Raw genomic sequence first — 19,692 nt, 5'->3', positions numbered from 1 at the left:
GATGAGCAGAAGTATGAGAGCTCAATGGAGAATTGGTTCTTAACAATAACTCTTTCTTGTGATCCTAATTTGTCCTCTCTCTAATTTGGTGTTTCTCTATTTTTGTTATTAAATGTCTGGGGTAATAGTGCTGTAGAATTTTTCAGCTTAACTTAATTTGAAGTAATGTGATCTTGTGAATGATTCATTTTGGTTTTCTTTGGTCCATATTTTGGTAAGCAGTTTAACCAAGATACATATTACTGTAGTTCCAGGTACTTCTGAATATTGGTTGCCTCTTCTGTGCACTGATTATATTGTCAATAATACATTTTGGTTTTCTTGTGTTCAGTGTATCCATCATTCAGTGATTTTTGAGTATTTCAAGGTTAATTACACATGGGACTTTGAGGAGCTGTGGCAGCTGTGGGCAAACTATGGCCCGAGGGCCAGATCCGGCCCGTTTGAAATGAATAAAACTAAAAAAAAAAAGACCGTACCCTTTTATGTAATGATGTTTACTTTGAATTTATATTAGTTCACACAAACACTCCATCCATGCTTTTGTTCCGGCCCTCCGGTCCAGTTTAAGAACCCATTGTGGTCCTCGAGTCAAAAAGTTTGCCCACCCCTGAGCTAGGGTTAGTGATGGCGAACCTTTGGCACGCGTGTCAGAGGTGACACGCGAACTCATTTTTTTGGTTGATTTTTCTTTGTTAAATGGCACTGAAATATATAAAATAAATATCAAAAATATAAGTCTTTGTTTTACTGTGGTTGCAAATATCAAAAAATTTCTATATGTGGCACAGCACCAGAGTTAGGTTAGGGTTTTTCAAAATGCTGACATGCCGAGCTCAAAAGGTTTGCCATCACTGAGCTAGGTTAACAAATTTTAAACATTTGAAAATTTGGAGCTAGGTTAACATACTTTAAAAAATTTACCTGTTTTATTACATTTCATAAATTTCTTCATGATTGGAGTCGGGTACAGTAGTGATTTGTAATCATAATAAACTTTAGTCTAGAAAATATAGTCGAATAATACTTCAAGATTTAGTGTAGATGGAATAAAGTGAGTGGTTATATTTTTTGCATGTATATAAAGTATATTTTCATATTTAATCCTCAAAATGAATATAATTGTAAAAAGTCTTATCTCTAGTAGTATAATTTGTACTTGGACTTAACTCAAATAAAATACAGAATGATCAGGAGGCAAAGTATCGCTTTTGAATTTATTTTCCTAGGATTAGCATTCAGATTTTTTTAAAAAAATATATTTTATTGATTTTTTACAGAGAAGAAGAGAGAGGGATAGAGAGTTAGAAACATCGATGAAAGAGAGAGATCAGCTGCCTCCTGCACGCCCCCCACTGGGGATGTGCCTGCAACCAAGGTACATGCCCTTGACCGGAATCGAACCTGGGACCCTTGAGTCCGCAGGCTGACGCTCTCTATCCACTGAGCAAAACCGGTTTGGCAGCATTCAGATTTTTAAAAAAATATATTTTATTGATTTTTTACAGAGAGGAAGGGAGAGGGATAGAGAGTTAGAAACATCTATGAGAGAGAAACATCGATCAGCTGCCTCCTGCACACCCCCGGGTATGTGTCTGCAACCAAGGTACATGCCCTTGACTAGAATTGAACCTGGGACCCTTGAGTCCACAGGCCGACGCTCTATCCACTGAGCCAAACCACTCAAGGCAGCATTCAGATTTTGAAAATTAACTTTGATTTCTTATTCATTCATTCCTTTTTCCCTCACCCTTTTCCTCCCTCCCCCCAAGGGTATGTTTAGAATATGTGTAGAAAGAGGAAGAGAGAGGGAGAGGTCCGGAGAGAGAAAAAAACAGAGAAACATTGATTGGTTGCCTCCCGTACACTTCTGGACCAGAATGGAGCCCAAAACCTTTCGGTGTATAGGACAATGCTCCAACCAACTGAGCCACCTGGCCAGGGCTATACTTAACTTTTAATTGGGGTTATGATGAGTCTTGGTTTAGACATCGATGTATACCAAAAAGAAGTAAAATCTGCCTTTCAGATTTAACATATTAATTTCAATGTCACATCTTCCTTGTATCTTAGGGTATTAGGATCCTATATTTAATTTTCATTTTTTACTTATTTTACCCTACTGACTCTTTCAAATATTAAGAGACGGGATTGTGCACTTACTTAGTAGACCTCTGAATTAGTTATCTATTGCTGTGTAACAAGCTACCCTCAAATTTAATGGCTTCAAACATCAAACATTTAATATCCTGGGTGCAGTGTAACTGAGTGTCTTGGCTCAGGGTTTCTTACTAAGCTACAGTCAAACTGTTGTCCAGGATGGCAGTTATCTCAAGGTCCCACTGGGATCGGAACCGTTCCAAGCTCACTCACTGGCTCTTGGAAAGAAATGCCAATTTCTTGCCACAAGGGCGTCTCCATAGGATAGCTTCCTACATGACAGCTGGCTTCCCTTAGGAAGCACGTGAGAAAACAAGAGAGGTTTTGAAAACAGCACATACTTTTTGTAAATGAATCTTGGAAGTGACATCCCAACATGGGTACTGTTTTCTATTCATTAAAAGCAAATAATTAGTTCCGGCCCACATGAAGAGAGGGAATTTAGAAGGGTATGAATACTAAGAGGTGGGGATATTTGGAAGCTATCTTAGAGCCTGTCTACCACAGCATTTAATCAATTTATAACTGAACATGTTATTCTTCATATTCAGATTAAACAATCAGGCTTTTGTTTCCATATAAAAACCAGTCTCATCTGTGCAAATTTGTACTAACATTTGAACAGTTGCTTTATATTTTGTTTGATTTCATTTTTAAATGTACTTTTGGACATTTGTGATACCTGTTTAATTTACTGTAACAGAACAGTTTTGATGAGTCTTGGTTTCTTTTTGGTTTGTTTGGAATGTTAATGAATTGAATTTTTCAGTGTTTTTATATAAAATAAAACACAGGAAAGTTTATTAAGCAAATTTACCGTTTAATAAGAATCATAGTAGAGTGACCATCCATGTACCACAATCCTGATTAATTTGATTTGTTTTTGTTGTATTCTATTAAATGAATATACCCCATTTTTGTTGCTGATGGACTATTGAGTTTTTGGTTTGTGACTATTCACAAAAGGCTACTATTTTACATATGTAACCAGATGTATATTAGCATATATATCTGTATGGGATGCATGTAGAAGTGGAATTGATGAGTCAAGATATGTACAAATTGTTTTACTAAGCACTTGTGTTACTTAGTTACACTTCCTAGGGGCATTGTATGAGTATTCCTATCACATTGAACTTACGACAATACTTGGTATCAATAGAGTTTTCAGCTTAGTTGATCTTTGGGGTATATATTGCTCTATCTCTTTATGGTTTTAATTTGCATTATCCTGATGACTAATTTGGTTGAGCACCTGTGCTATGTTTATTGGTCATTTGAATTTTTTGTGTATGTGTGAAATACTTGCTTAAGGCTTTTTGCATATTTTCTGTTTAGTTAGTTGATTTTCTTAATGTTTTGTTGTTTGTATATAAGATAAAAATTCTTTGTCTTTCTTATCTGCCTGCCTATCTCTCTATCTACCTATAGCAAATATTTTCCCTCTAATTGTCTTAATTGATGTCATTTGATGAGAAGTTTCTATCTTTACTAGAGTCAAATTTATTCGTCTTTCCTGTTACAATTAGTACCTTTTGTGTCAGGTAAAGAATAATTTTCCATTGGAGGTCATGAAGACATTTTTGCTGTATTGTCTATTTGAAACTTTAATTCTTTATTTTTCACGTTCAGATGTGTAATTTACTTGGAAATTGATTGTGTATAATGTGAGGGATAGGGAACTTTTCATATGGATAACCAGTTGTCTAAGCATCCTTAACTAAGGAGTTAATCATTTCCCCATTGCTCTGATGTACCATCTTTGTCATACATAATGTGTCCATATATGTGTGGGTCTGTTTCTAGTCTCTTTCATATACGTCTATCTGTGTGTTTTTTTTTTTTGTTTGTTTGTTTTTTTTGCAAAACAACGTTGTATTAAATACTAGAACTTTAAAGTAAACTTCTGTTCTTCTTCAGGAATGTCTCAGGTATTCATGGGCCTTTATATTTCTATATAAATTTTAGAACCGGCTGGTATATTTCTGTGATATACCTGTGATTTTTATTAGAATTACTCTGTAGATCAGTCTAGGAGACTATATCGTTACAATATTGAGTCTTCTAACCCATAAACATGGTATTTCTCTCCATAGAGTTGGGTCCTTAAGAATATCCTACAAAATTTTGATATGTTTCAGGGTAATATTCTTATACATTTTAATTTTAGATTTGTTCTTAGTTCTTCAGTCATTTTTTATGCTATTGTAAACGAAGTCCATGTCTTTAATTTCAGTTTTCTTACTGTTGCTGGTATATAGAAATATAGTAGATTTTTACACAGACATGTTTTTGCATCCAGCAACCTTGTTAAACTGTCATTAATTCTAATAATTGTAGATTCTTTTCTGTTTTCTGTGTACACATCATCATCTGAAAATAACAGTTTAGTTTCTTTCTTTATGATTCTTATATCTTTTATTTATTTTTCTTGTCTTACTCTGCTGGCTAGGACATCCGGTACAATGATGAATAGAAGTGGTGATAGCGGGGCATCCTAGTCTTGGTGCTGATCTCAAAGTGAAAGCTTTCGGCGTGTCACCATTAGGTATGATGTTTTCTATAGGTTTTTCCTAGGTACATTTTATCATTCAAGGAAGTAAATTTTTATTCACAATTTCCTAAGAGGATCTTTTTTTTTTCTTTAATCATAGTGGGTGTTCATTGTACAGTCTAATCATCAGTTTGATTTAACATTAAAAAGTAAATAAACTTTGCACAAGGAGACCAACTGTCCTGATTTGCTCAGGAATAGTTTTATCACAGAATGTTCGGCATTCTAGGGAGCCCCACCAGGACGGTTGTTCACCTTATTTGCATCCCTTATGTAAACTAAACTTGGTCATGATGTATGTCCTTTTATAGGTTGTTTGGTATGGTAATATTTTGTTTTGGATTTTTGCATCTTATATTCATTGGTGGATTGTCTTAAAATTATTTTTATACTGGTCTTGCCCAGTTTTGCTATAAATATTTTTTGTTTTATCAAATGAGTTATTAGGGAATAAACCCTCTACTGTTTTCTGGAAGAATTTGTGTAGTCTCTAGGAAGGCTATCTTGATCGAATGTTTAAAGATCTTAATGGAGAAGCTATCTGGACCTGTTTGTTTGCAATTTTAAACTGCTGATTTAGTTGCTTCAGTAGTTATATGCCTATTCAGGTTTTTGTTTTAGATGTCACTTTTGATATGTTATAAAGTCTCCAGAGTTTTTAGTGATGTCCTTCATTCCTGACTCTGCTGATTAGTGCTGTGTCTTTCCCTCTTTTTTTCTTGATTGGTTCTTGCCAGGGATGTATCAGTTTTGAGTCTTATCTAAAAACGAAGTTTTGGCTTTATGTTCTCTAAGTTTTGCTTTCTATTTTATTTATGCTCTTTATAATTTCCATCCTTCTACCTTTTTTTGGTTCTTTTTCTAATTTGTTAACTTGGTTGTACATATGCAGACTTTTTTCTAATATAGCATTTAAGGCCAAATTTAAAAATATATATATATTTTATTGATTTCTTACAGAGAGGAAGGGAGAGGGATAGAGAGTTAGAAACATCGTTGAGAGAGAAACATCGATTAGCTGCCTCCTGCACACTCCCTACTAGATATGTGCCCGCAACCAAGGTACATGCCCTTGGCCGGAATCAAACCTGGGACCCTTGAGTCCGCAGGCCGACGCTCTCTCCACTGAGCCAAACCAGTTAGGACAGGCCAAATTTTTTTAAAAAGCTAAACTAAATGATTTTTTTGTATGTCATTTTGTTTCTTATTCCTTAGTTCAAAATAGTTTCTAATTTTTATTATAGTTTTTCTTAAGCCAGTGAGTTATTTTATAAATAAATTACTTATTACTTGGACATGGAGATTTTCTTGTTTTTTTGTTATAGATTTCTGTTATAATTGGATTATCAGAAAATGTGTTTTTTTAAATTCATTTGAATATGATATTTGCATCATCACCTAGTAGTTGGTTACATTTAGAAATGTTTGTGCTCCAAAAGAATGTGTTTTTTTGCAATTGCATGGTGCAATGTAAAGTTTGTTGAATATAAGGTGACTAGAGGCCCAGTACATGAATTCGTGCACCTTGGAAGGAACTGTGGGCTGCGAGGCTGCAGTGGGCACAGGGGTGGGTCTCAGCCCATCCTCCACGCCCCCACCCAGCCCCTCCTGCTGCAGCCCCCAGTTCCCTGTCTGCCGGCAGCCCCATAGCAACTGGTTGTTAGGTCTATTTGCATATTAGGGTTATATATATTTATATTTATATACATATATATGTATATATATATATATAAAATTTTCTGCATTCTTACCGATTCTTTGTTTCCTTGTTACATCAATTACCGAATCATATTCTAGGGGAGTTTCTTATACAGAAGAGGTTTGTGTCCTTTCTGCCAGAGTTCTTTTTTCTGTTTTTTGTTGTTGTTGTTACTTGTTTATTTTGTTTTTCTCCTTATGGGTTACTTGGATGTTTTTAGTTATTGTTTTAAAAAAATAGGTTTTGCCCTAACCGGTTTGGCTCAGTGGATAGAGCGTCGGCCTGTGGACTCAAGGGTCCCAGGTTCGATTCCGGTCAAGGACATGTACCTTGGTTGCGGGCACATCCCCAGTAGGGGGTGTGCAGGAGGCAGCTGATCGATGTTTCTCTCTCATTGATGTTTCTAACTCTCTATCCCTCTCCCTTCCTCTCTGTAAAAACCAATAAAATATATTTAAAAAAAAATAAAATAGGTTTTGACTGATTTCAGAGAGAGAGAGAAGAGAAACATCGATGAAAGAGAATCATCCATTGGATGCCTCCTGCATGCCCCCTACTGGGGATCAAGCTCACAACTTGGGCATGTGCCCTCACTGGGAATTGAATTGTGACCTCTTGATTCATGGGTTGATGCTTATCCACTGACCCACACTGGTTTGAGCTACTTGGATGTTTTTATTTTTATTTTTTAATTCTTTTTGGGGCGGGGGCTGATAAATGGAATTCTTTATTTTCAGAGTACTGTATTCCAATGTGGTCTCACAGACAAAATGAGCAGTAGTGCACTTTTAGTTTCACATTTTTATGGATCAGGACTTTAACACTCTTTAAGTAGTCTTCTTCTTCTTTTTTTTATTGTCTAAAGTTTTACATATGTCTCCTTTTTCCCCGCTTGACCCCAACACCCCAGCCATTCCCACCCCGGGTAAGCCCCCACTGCCCCAGTGTCTGTGTCCATTGGTTATGCTAATATGCATGCATACAAGTCCTTTGGTTGCTCTCTAACCCCCGTCCCGTGCCATTTGTCTCTGGGTCTATTCTTGTTCATCAAATTATGTTGATCACTAGAGGCCCGGTGCACGAAATTCATGCACGGTGTGTGTGTGTGTGTGTGTGTGTGTGTGTCCCTCAGCCCAGCCTGCAATCTCTCCAATCCGGGACATCCCTCTCACAATCCAGGACTGCTGGCTCCCAATCACTCACCTGCCTGCCTGCCTGCCTGATTGCCCCTAACCGCTTCTGCCTGCCAGCCTGATCACACCCTAACCACTCCCCTGCCAGCCCGATCGCCCCTAACTGTCCTCCCCTGCAGGCCTGGTTGCCCCCAACTGCCCTCCCCTGCTGGCCCGATCACCCCTAACTTCCCTTGCTTGCCAGCCTGATCGCCCCTAACTGCCCTCCCCTGCTGGCCCGATCACCCCTAACTTCCCTCCCTTGCCAGCCTGGTCGCCCCTAACTGCCCTCCACTGCTGGCCTGATTGCCCCTAATTGCCCTCCCCTCCCGGCCTGCTCACCCCTAACTGCCCTCCCTTGCAGGCCTGGTCACCCCCAACTGCCCTCCCTTTCAGGTCTGGTCCCTCCCAACTGCCTTCCCCTGCCGGCCATCTTGTGTCCACATGGGGTGGCCGTTTGTGTGTTGGCGTGATGGTCAATTTGCATATTACTCTTTTATTAGATAGGATTATATCCAACATATGAGTGAGATCATGTGACATTTATCTTTCTCTGACTGGCTTATTTCGCTTAGCATAATGCTCTCCAGGTCCATCCATGCTGTTGCAAATGGTAAAAGTTCCTTTTTTATAGCGGCGTAGTATTCCTTTGTGTAGATGTACCACAATTTTTTAATCTCATCTGCTGATGGGCACTTAGGCTGTTTACAAATCTTAGCTCTGGTAAATTGTGCTGCTATGAACATAGGGGTGCATATATCCTTTCTGATGGTGTTTCTGGTTTCTTGGGATATATTCCTAGAAGTGGGATCATTGGGTCAAATCGGAGTTCCATTTTTAACTTTTTGAGGAAAGTCCATTCTGTCTTACACAGTGGCTGCACCAGTCTGCATTCCCACCAGCAGTGCAGGAGGGTTCCTTTTTCTCTGCATCCTCTCCAGCACTTGCCATTTGTTGATTTGTTGATGATAGCCATTCTTACACGTGTGAGATGGTACCTCATTGTTGTTTTGATTTGCATCTCTCAGATGATTAGAGCAGCTTTAAACTTTTTTGTGTTTTTTTTTTTTTCACTGCAAATTGAGAGGAAGGTACAGAGATTTCCCATGTACCTTCTGCTCTCACATATGCATGGCCTCCTCCTCCTCAACATTCCTCACCAGAGGGAACATTTGTTGTAGAACCTACACTTACTCATCATAATCGCCGAAAGTCCATAGTTTACTTTAGGGTTTATTCTTGGTTTTATACATTATGTGGATTTAAAGTGTATAATTGCGTGTATGTATCATTATACTGTCATACAGAGTATTTTCACTGTCCTAAAATTTCTCTATACTCTACCTATTCATCCCTTCCCATACTCCCAAATCCTGGTAACCACTGATTTTTACTGTCTCCATAGTTTTGCCTCTTCCAAAATATCAGAGAGTTGGAATCATGCAGTTTATTGATTTTTATTTTATTTTGTTTATCTTTTCTCAGTTTAGAACCTTTTGGATTTGCTTTTTAGAATGTAGTAATATGCATTAATTTAATTTTTCTCCATGTCTTTTCAGGCTTGACAGCTCATTTTTTCTTAGCACTGAATAATAGTCCATTGTCTGGATGTAACACTGTTTATCCATTTACTTTCTGAAAGATGTGTTGATTGGCAATTATGAATAAAACTGCTATAAACATGTTTTTCTGTGGTCATAAGTTTTCAGTTCCTTTGAGTAAATACCAAGGAGCGTAATTACTAGATCATATGATAAGAGTATGTTTGATTTTTTTTTTTTTTAAGAAACTGCTACACTGTTTTTCAAAGTGGCTATACCATTTTGCATTCCTACCACAGAAAATGAGAGTTTCTGTTGCTCCACATCTTCATCATCGTTTGGTGTTGTCAGTGTTCTGGATTTTGGATATCTAATAGGTGTGCAATGGTTATCTCATTGTTATTTTTATATATTAAGTTTTGCTGCTCTTTTTTTAAACCAGCTATTTTCTGAAAATGTACCAGTATCCTTTTGTTCAGTTTTGAACGCCATCTGATTGAAGTAGTCTTGGAGTATTATAAAAAAAACTTAGGGTGGAGGAAAGTTTATTAGATGGAAGAGTTGAAAGCATATGACAGTGCTAACTGCTTTTTTTTACAACCCACTTCAAGTTTCTAGTATGCATCTTTACTAGTTTCATGGCTACCACTTTGCCCATGATAGTTATGCATGGACTCCCTTTCCTTTGCCCATCTCTTAAACATTGGTGTTCCCTACTATCCAGTTCTTGTTCTCATCTCTTCTGGTTATGCTGGTTGACATTAGGGGATTTTGTTCATTGTCATAACTTCAGATTTTTTATTCCTCAGAGCTTTTGTTCTCATAGCTTTTGTATATATTATTATTTACGCTGCTTATTCTCTATTTCCCAACTGTTTTCTACCTGGGAAAATTCTATTAGTCCTTCAAGGCTCAGCCTTTCATTTAATTTCAGATGTACTTTCACTTATCCAGTTACCTGTCCTCTGCCCCTGAGTTTTCCATCTCGGTTAGGAGCAACCTATGTTCCTTTCATTGTGTGCATACCATCCTCCTCATGCTTACTGTGCTATAACTTATTGGTTACTTGTTTGCTATCTCCCCTAGACTGAGTTCTATGAGGGCAAGGGCTATAGTTTCTAAATACTGTTCTTCACAGGGCTTAGCAAAATGCTTAGGATTGGTAAATATTTGAATAATAAGTTATCAATTATATTAGCAACCATGTATGTACTGTCACAGAAGAGATTGGTCCTAATATTAATAAACCGTAAAAGACTGTTTAACCTTACCAAACATTAAGGAAGTGAAAGTTAAATAATAAGGTACTGCTTTCAAGAAGTAGTGTAGTATAGTGGTTAACAGCATGAATTCTGGAGCAAGAAGGCTGTCTTGATTTGAGCTCCAGTTCTGCCACTTCCTGAATTAAGAATAAGACAGCAACTTATATATTGGTGATAGAATTTGAAACGTATTGTATTTCTGGAAGGCTGTTTTGTTTTATATAGTGAAGAATTGCCTACTCTTTATTTTCTAATAACTTCATTTTTAATAATCTACACTAATAAAAGAGAAACATGCAAATTGGTGTCACACTGCTACCCTTCCCATTGGCTAATCAGGGCGATATGCAAATTAACTGCCAGCCAAGATGGCAGCCGGCAGCCAGACAGCTTGAAGTGAACATGAGGCTTGCTTGCTTCAGTGACAGAGGACTCCAACGTTCCCTGCCTGCCGCTGCCGGCCTCTGAGCTTGCAGTTTGAAACATTGTTACAAATGTAGAAGCTAAACAAAACCCCAGAAACCTGCTTTCAGCCAGCCAGGATCTCAGAGCTGGAGTTGAAACAGTGTTTCGATTATAGAACCCAAACAAACCAGATACCTGCTTTCAGCAGCCGAGGCCTCAGAGCTGGAGCCAAGCCTCAGAGCTAAAGCTGGCCCAGAATAAAAAAGAAAAAAGAAAAAAAGGAGCGGTTGGGAGCTTCAGTCACCCGCCAGCCTGAAAACAGCCCTCAGCCCGTCATCCAGACTGGCTGCTCTTTTTTTAAACCAGCTATTTTCTGAAAATGTACCAGTATCCTTTTGTTCAGTTTTGAACGCCATCTGATTGAAGTAGTCTTGGAGTATTATAAAAAAAACTTAGGGTGGAGGAAAGTTTATTAGATGGAAGAGTTGAAAGCATATGACAGTGCTAATTGCTTTTTTTTACAACCCACTTCAAGTTTCTAGTATGCATGGGGACCCCCACCCTGAAGAGTGTGTGACCAGCTGCAAATTTCAGAGTATTTATCTAAACTGAGAAAAGATAATTTTATTTGCTTAGTAAACAGAGATATGAAAAACATGGAAAAGTGCAGTTGTTACTCACTAGACATATGATTATTTTTTTTAAAATTTCTTTATTGATTATTACATACTAGAGGCCTGGTGCATGAAATTTGTGCGGGGGGGGGGACCCCCATCCTGAAGGGTGTGTGACCAGCTGCAAACAGCCATCATCCCCTCACCCAGGCTGGCCAGGCACCCCAGTGGGGACCCCCAGCCTGAAGGGTGTGTGACCAGCTGCAAACAGCCATCATCCCCTCATCCAGGCTGGCCAGGCACACCAGTGGGGACCCCCACCCTGATTCAGGACACCCTTCAGGGCAAACCAGCCGGCCCCCACCCGTGCACCAGGCCTCTATCCTATATAGTAAAAGGGTAATATGCCTCCCAGCACTGGGATCAGCGGAGCCGCGAGGCCTCTCGGCACCGGGATCAGCGTGACGGGGCAGCGCCCAAACCCCCTGATCACCCTGCGGCTGTGTGTGTGACAGGGGGCGGGGCCACAACCTCCCTATCCGCCCTGCTCTGTTCATGACAGGGGAAGGCACCCCAACCCCCTGATTGGCCCTGCTCTGTGTGTGACAGGGTGCGGCACCCCAACCCCCCCCCCCCCCCCCTCACGGGCCCTGCTCTGTGTGTGACGGGGTAGAGCCATAACCTCCCCATCGGCCCTGCCCTGAGTGTGACAGGGTGCGGCTCCCCAACCCCCTGATCTGCCCTGCTCTGTGTGTGACAGGGGGGCGGTGCCCCAACTCCCCTATCGGCCCTACTCTGTGCGTGACAAGGGGGAGCTCTCCAACCCCCTAATGGGCCCTGCTCTGTGCATGACAGGGGGGGCTCCCTAACCCCCTGATCAGCCCTGCTCTGTGCGTGACAGGGTACAGAGCCCCAACCCCCCTGATTGGCCCTGCTCTGTGCGTGGCAGGGGGTGGCGCCGCAACCTCCCCATCCACCCTGCCTTGAGTGTGATGGGGGCAGTGCCCCAACCCCCCAATTGGCCCTATCCTGAGCATGACTGAGGGTGGCATCGCAACCTCCCGATCCGCCCTGCTCTGTGCATGACAGGGGGCGGCGCCCCAACTCCCCAATCAGCCCTGCTCTGAGCCCGACCAGGGGCTGCACGTAGGGATTGGGCCTGCCCTCTGACACCCGGGAGCAGGCCTAAGCCAGCAGGTCGTTATCTCCTGAGGGGTCCCATACTGCGAGAGGGCACAGGCCGGGCTGAGGGACCCCCCCCCAAGTGCACAAATTTTTGTGCACCGGGCCTCTAGTTTCTTAATAAAACTTGAAATTCAGACTCAAGTTTCAGTTACTTATGATAGTTTGCAATAAAAACTTGGTGAGAGGGGAATGGTTAAATGTATTGAATGTGATTTAACAATTAAAATATTTGCATTTAAATGGCATGGGAAAAGCTTATGAAGCTATAGGTTACAATAGCAAAGGTAAGACATCTTAACTATGTCTTAAAGCTTTTAAGAAGGAAATGTTAAGATGCTATCTTGTGATTGATTTTGGATTGCTTTGTGAGGCTAATTTTTATTTTTGAAATGACATGCTGACATTAATTGCTGACATTGAAATGAGGTTCTTTGGGTGTCTTGTATTTTTAGTAAGTCGCATTGTCATTTATCTTTTTATTACAAAGTCAATTCTTACATTTAAAAAGTACATTTTGTTTTCTTATGTATTAAGTCCCTTCATTTACATTTTAACATAATACTTACAGATCCGTTTGTCTACAATTTACCAATAGTGCTTACTTTTCTAGAAATCATTTTTCAAATGTGGAAGTTATTGTATAATCTTCGTGCTGTGAAGTATGGTTTGGTTTAGACTTTTTTTTTCTCTTTTATCTGCAGCAACTGGAACAGATCCAGAAGGAGCTAAGTGTTCTGGAAGAGGATATTAAAAGAGTGGAAGTAAGATATCAAGAATTTCTCTGGCAATTTTTCAATTTCATGAAATTATCACTTTTCCTTTAAATTGCTGCATTAAATTTATGGGATTGAGCTTCATTATATAAAAAGTAACAGATGTTACTTTAATTCAGCGGTTCTCAACCTGCGGGTCGAGACCCCTTTGGGGGTCGAACGACCCTTTCACAGGGGTCGCCTAAGACCATCGGAAAACACATATATAATTACATATTGTTTTTGTGATTAATCACTATGCTTTAATTATGTTCAATTTGTAACAATGAAAATACATCCTGCATATCAGATATTTACACTACAATTCATAACAGTAGCAAAATTACAGTTATGAAGTAGCAACAAAAATAATTTTATGGTTGGGGATCACCACAACATGAGGAACTGTATTAAAGGGTCACGGCATTAGGAAGGTTGAGAACCACTGCTTTAATTTTAATTGAAAGTGCATTTTTTATAGAAAAAGCATCACTTTTTTGATGATAAATGTATTCTAAATTTGTTTTCACTGCTTTTTATTACGATAATTATTTTGGGGCAGGTTGAAAAAAATTATTCAACTTTATTGTGTGCCTTCATATTAACTTAAATCAGCTCCCACAAAACCCCTCAATTATTAATGGTAAAAGATGTCACAATTCCATTCTTTTACTAAGTAAATATTTTTTAGATATATCTACTGTGCCTTTCTGGGACTACCGTTAATTTAAAGAAAAGGTATGAGAATATGTTACCAATAATCTGAACAATTTATAGTATGCTGGTTTACTTATAGGAATCCATGGGAGGATCTTTGAGAGGCTCATTATCTTTAGCTGTATTTAAATGTACTGTATGTTTTTAATTACTCACAGATGTTATGCTTTTCTTTTGCTGATACATGTTAATTGACCTTGAGTTGTACTATCAGTGGAATTTCAGTTTCCATGCGGCATTAACCTATATTGATGTCCCTTGCTTGGCTATATGATTGAACTGAGTTTGGATCAGTCAGAAAAAATTCTGCTTGACTGGATCTTTAGTGGCATTTTAAAATTTGCTATATTTCTATGAATCAAAATATAGGACATAAAAAGGAAGCCAGGTTGGTATGATTCAGAGGCATAATTTATGCAATAATATTTGATTAGGGGGGTCCTTTTCTTCTGGGTTAATGATCAAAACTTAGAGTTTAAGTCTTTATTAAACAAAGCTAAATTGAGTCAAGTATTACTTTTTTTATTGTTTGCGGAGGATATTTTTAAAGAAGAGACTGACACATTCTGTTCTTTTGTACTTCAGAGAATTGAACCTAATGATCCAGTTACCATACTGGCATATTTATCTTAAAATTATCTATAGGTACTTACCTGGATCAGTGGTTAGCCAGTTCACTGTTCACATAATGTACTGTACATCTCATTTAAAATACTGTTGATCCTTGAATATAGATTTGAACAGCGCAGATCCACTCATATGCAGGGTTTTCTTTTCAATAAATACTATAAATGTGTTTTCTCTTCCTTGTGATTTTCTTAATAACAGTTTCTTTTCTCTAGGTTACTTTATTGTAAGACTACAGTATATGATACACAAAATATATGTTAAATGACTGTTTATGTTATCAGTCAGGCTTCTGGTCACTAGTAGGCTATTATTAGTGACATTTTTAAGGAGTCAAAAGTTATAGCAGTTATATAGGGTGCTTGAGGGTTGGTGCCCCTAACCCCCATGTTGTTCAAGGGCCAACTATATTTACATTTGTCTTTTTTTTTTTGGCATTGGTGGCTTTATTAGTGATAAGTAATATTTATTAAAGAGTATCTAGTTTTTAAAGAATGTGTATCATAGAAAAGGCTTATCTCTTAACTTTTTAGGATACTCTTGCTTTAGCACTCTCTGGAGAGGAAGCCTTGAGAAAGTTGGATGTTGATACAAAAAGTGACTGATAAAAACCTGGGGTTGGAAAATAATATAATATCATATCTGATTTTGATTTTTACATCTTATGTTTGGAGTACCTACTATAATTCAAATAATTATGCTTTCAGGAAATGAGTGGCGTATACTCTCCTGTCAGTGAGGATAGCACAGTGCCTCAATTTGAAGCTCCTTCACCATCACACAGGTATAAAACTTCAAACTTGTAATTGCATAGGATTTATGTTACAAAATGCACTTATGGTACTAGTCCTTGGGAGCCTTTTCCATGTACTGTACAAAATCCCAGAGAAATTACTTTTGGTCATGATCTAGAAATGAGATTCAGATTACCCACCTGTTTCTTTAGTGCTTTGAATTTTCATGCCAGGTACAGTCACTGAGTAGACTATTGTTATATTACGAATTCACTGTTGGATTAAAGGTTTGGTGGATTTCTTAAAATAATGGTAGTTTTAAATATTTTGGAATAAAGTAAAACCTTAAGCTTTTCTATAACTTACTGAATTTTCTTGGGTAGATCACTTCCCCAGATTTAAAATGAGTGCATTAGATAGATTGGTGAATTTAGATCTCTGTGGCATCTTCTCATAACTCTGTTACTAAGTTAATTAAGTATTCTTTTCTGTATACTCTTTTAGAGCAGGGCTTATATTTGTCTAGCTTGCAACTATTTCCCTAGGTTTTTGAGTGGCTGGCCTCGTTCACTATTTGTGAGGTACGGAAAATATCTGTGGTTCCTCCTAAAATTCTAGTTGATGAAATAAGTACGACCTAAATTTTTTGCTTGAAATACTTAAAGTAAGAGCAATTTTATCTGTTTTCAACTTGCTAATACATTTAGGTAAAGGTCCAATAGAAGCTTTTTATTTTAAAGACTTTTTTATTGATTTTTTTTCTTTTTTTCCTGAGAGAGAGAGGGGGAGACAATGAGCCTGCTACCTGGGCATGTGCCCTGACTGGGAATTGAACCTGCAACCTTTCAGTGCATGCCCAACCCACTGAGGCACATAGGCCAAGGCCAATGGAAACTTTTTAGACAAAGAGTTTTAGGATAATGTGGGTTATCATGCAGTCTAATGCCAATATAAAAGATATATGAGCCTTCAGAACCTGTCAATTTAGGAAAGCTATTGTAGGTCTAGTTTGGTACGATATGTGGGGAAAGGGGTACAGGGGATGTTCTAGTTAAAGGGCATTCCTGGAATATTTGCTATTTTCCCCATTAACAATTTTATGGAGATCCTTGTGAATTCTAGTTATTTAGGGGTCTCTTTAGCTATGTAATTCAGATTGTTTTTCTCCAAGCTTATTTAAAACTCTTGGGAATGACTCAGTTTCTGTTATTTTTAAGCTTAGCTTTCACTTTCTAATATACATGGGATCTTTGTCCATGGAATGTTTACTATGTTAGTACATGCAGGAAGGCAAAAGTTGTCATATCATGAAATATTCACTAATAAACTAATAGTTCCCATTATCATATCCCTCTCCCTCTAATAGTAGCATGTCTTTATATCTATTGTGTTTTCATAGATTTAATGTTAAATCTATGTTACTCAGTCTTTGTTATTCTATCTCTCACTGATGGCTTTTATTAACATCTAACAAGATAATAATATATTCATGTAACTGGCTCTATTCAATGCTTCTGATGTGCTTGACACTGTTAGATGTTGAATCTAGTTGGCAAAATCCTCACCTTATGATATTTACCTTTTGGGGGAGTATATGTGTGGAGGTTGGGGAAGATACTAAATAAGCAAATTTATAATGTAGAAGTAGTAGATAACATGTAAGTAGAGCCTCAGGAGGTAAAATTAGGCATACTAGGGATTTGCAGAGATTGTTTTAGTTTGGAAAGTCGAGCTTCTCCGAAGAGCTGGCATTTAAGGTGACAAATGATGAAGTGTAAATATGATTGAAAGTCATGGGAGAGTTTTGAGCACGATGTGGTTTAGAGGTTAAAATGTGTACTGAGGTTTCCATGTGGAGGATAGAGAAAAGTTGTGTCACTTTCAGTCTCCTGCCATTGGAAGCCGGGAGGAAAGTTAAGAAGCATTGCAACAGTCCAGAGAAGAGGAGATGATGGCCTGGATTAGGATTTTAATGGTAGAAGAGATGAGAAGTCGTCGTATTGTAAAATAAAGTAGCATATCTTATAAAAGATATAGGACTTTCATTAAATTTATGAAAACATTGTTGAAAAATTTGTAAACTAGTATTTAAAGCTATCATCAAAAGCGATTCTGGCAGACTTAGATTGGTGAACAGTTGAAGAAGGGAAAATAGTCAAACATGATATTTTCTTCAAAAGAGTGTTTTGACATTTTATTAAAACAAGTAGTTTTAATATTCTTCAGAGTTTGAGAAAGGCATTTGGAAAAAATAATGTTGCTCTTAAATACTCTTGGAAAATGACCCTTAAGTTTGGGATGTGAAATTGAACATGCTGAGAAGAATGTCTTGTTATACTATCAATAGTTGATTTTTCCTTATTTTTAAGAAATAATCTGTAATTGCAATTATAACTATCCCTCGTAATTATTAGCTTTATTATTTGCCAGAAAGTTTTAATTTTTATTTCTCACTCTAATGTTTTGATTTCTTTTAAGCAGGTTTATTATTTTAAAGGCCTGTTTGTAGATTCTTTTATTTCTATACTAAGGACCTTCTTTATATGTCAGGTCATTGAATTCTCTATATGATAGATTCTGAGTTTGCAATTAGATTATATATTTAAATGAAAAAAAAGAGAAAGACAAGTAGTGGACCTCCTACCCCCAGGATTTTGTATTCTATATACTGTGATCAGCTATAATTACCATATCCAGTCAATTCTCTTCCTGCTGCCTTGTTTAAACTCAATATCTCATGGAGTCCAGCAATGATTTTTAACTATCCCCCAAAGCATATTGCCAGAAATTTGATCATGTTTCTTTTCTGCTTAAAATTCTTCGGTGGCTTTCCATTATATGTAAATTGGTTTAGATCCAGCTCTGTTGCATGGTCTTTTACACTCACCTGTACTCTGCCTACTATTTTTATGGATTAGAATTTAATTCTCAAAACAGGATATTAGGTTACCTTTACATATACTGTTCCTTTTGCCTAGAAGCTTCATGGAATCATCTCTTAAGTAGCTTCTCCCCAAGGTTAGATGATTATAAACATATATTAAGAAATATCTGCTACACCTGCACGGAGAACTTTTGAACACAAATGATGTTTTGCTGTATTTAAAAAAATATTTTTTTATTGATTTCAGAAAGGGAGAGAGAGCTAGAAACATCAATGATGAGAGAGAATCATTGATTGGCTGCCTCCTGCACGCCCCCTACTGAGGATCGAGCCCACAACCCGAACATGTGCCCTTGACCGGGATTAAACTCGGGACCCTTCAGTCCGCAGGCCAACGCTCTATCCATTGAGCCAAACCAGCTACGGCATGTTTTGCTGTATTTTAATAAAGTTTAATGTGTGGGAAAGTAGTAAAACCAGTTGATTGTTTTATAGTTATGGGATATTCACCTTAACTCTAACCCTATACTATGCAAAGGTGTTGAATTTGGTGTCATAGGCGATGGAGGATCATTAACAATCTTACAGAAATTTTAACTTGAGCTAAAACAAAAACACAAAACACAGAAATCAAACTTCCTTGGCAATAATAGAGAGGTTACTCTTCCTATATCTGTAATTTCTCATTAAATTGATAGGTAATAGGCATATATAGTAAGTTATGAAAACCATTTTGAAACAGTACATTTTCTTTCTTTAGAATATTAGAAGAATTTATTCTTAGTCACTCAGCCAGTTTTGGGATTGTATCAGACATGTATAAAACACTGTTTTAGGCACTGGGAATACAGTTGTGAATATGACAGACCTAGAACCCTGCTATCATAGTTCCACAGCTGTAGGATGGAAAATAAGTTATGCTGGCAAATCAGTTATTCTGCTTAAAATATGGTATAAATAGACTTTCAGTTTCAAGAGTTAAAATAATCAAAATGACTTTAGCTAAAAACTTTAGTAATCATATTTGATTAATAGGTATTTCAGGATTTTTAAAAAACTTCTTTAGGTTCTTGCCCTAACTGGTTTGGCTCGGTGGATAGAGCTTTGGCCTGCGGACTGAAGGGTCCCAGGTTCGATTCCGGTCAAGGGCATGTGCCTTGGTTGCGGGCATATCTCCAGTAGGAGGTGTGCAGGAGGCAGCTGATCGATGTTTCTAACTCTATCCCTCTCCCTTCTTCTCTGTAAACAATCAATAAAATACATTAAAAAACAAACAAAAAACTTCTTTAGGTTCTTGTTATAAGCTGGAATTGACACTGCTCAATGAAGCTATTGACAGTTCCTTCCAATTCTGAATTCTGAGGTATGAATAGGCCCTATTTCAAT

General features: G+C 37.9%; 1 protein-coding gene across 3 annotated transcripts in view; it reads left to right on the top strand.

Annotated features, from left to right (window-relative positions):
- COP1 (COP1 E3 ubiquitin ligase) overlaps positions 1 to 19,692 on the top strand; it is a 103,228-nt gene that overhangs the window by 23,570 nt on the left and 59,966 nt on the right. For all 3 annotated transcript variants that reach the window (XM_070397500.1, XM_070397499.1, XM_070397501.1), the window contains exons 7-8: positions 13,294 to 13,353; positions 15,396 to 15,472. In XM_070397500.1, the coding sequence (XP_070253601.1) occupies positions 13,294 to 13,353; positions 15,396 to 15,472 (137 nt within the window). The remainder of the gene's footprint in view (positions 1 to 13,293; positions 13,354 to 15,395; positions 15,473 to 19,692) is intronic.

The sequence above is a fragment of the Myotis yumanensis genome, unplaced genomic scaffold, assembly GCF_028538775.1.
Source record: "Myotis yumanensis isolate MYYU_CA2020_CCGP unplaced genomic scaffold, mMyoYum1.0.hap1 SCAF_17, whole genome shotgun sequence".
NCBI classification, from domain to species: domain Eukaryota; kingdom Metazoa; phylum Chordata; class Mammalia; order Chiroptera; family Vespertilionidae; genus Myotis; species Myotis yumanensis.
This window is presented reverse-complemented; position numbering and strand designations above follow the sequence as displayed.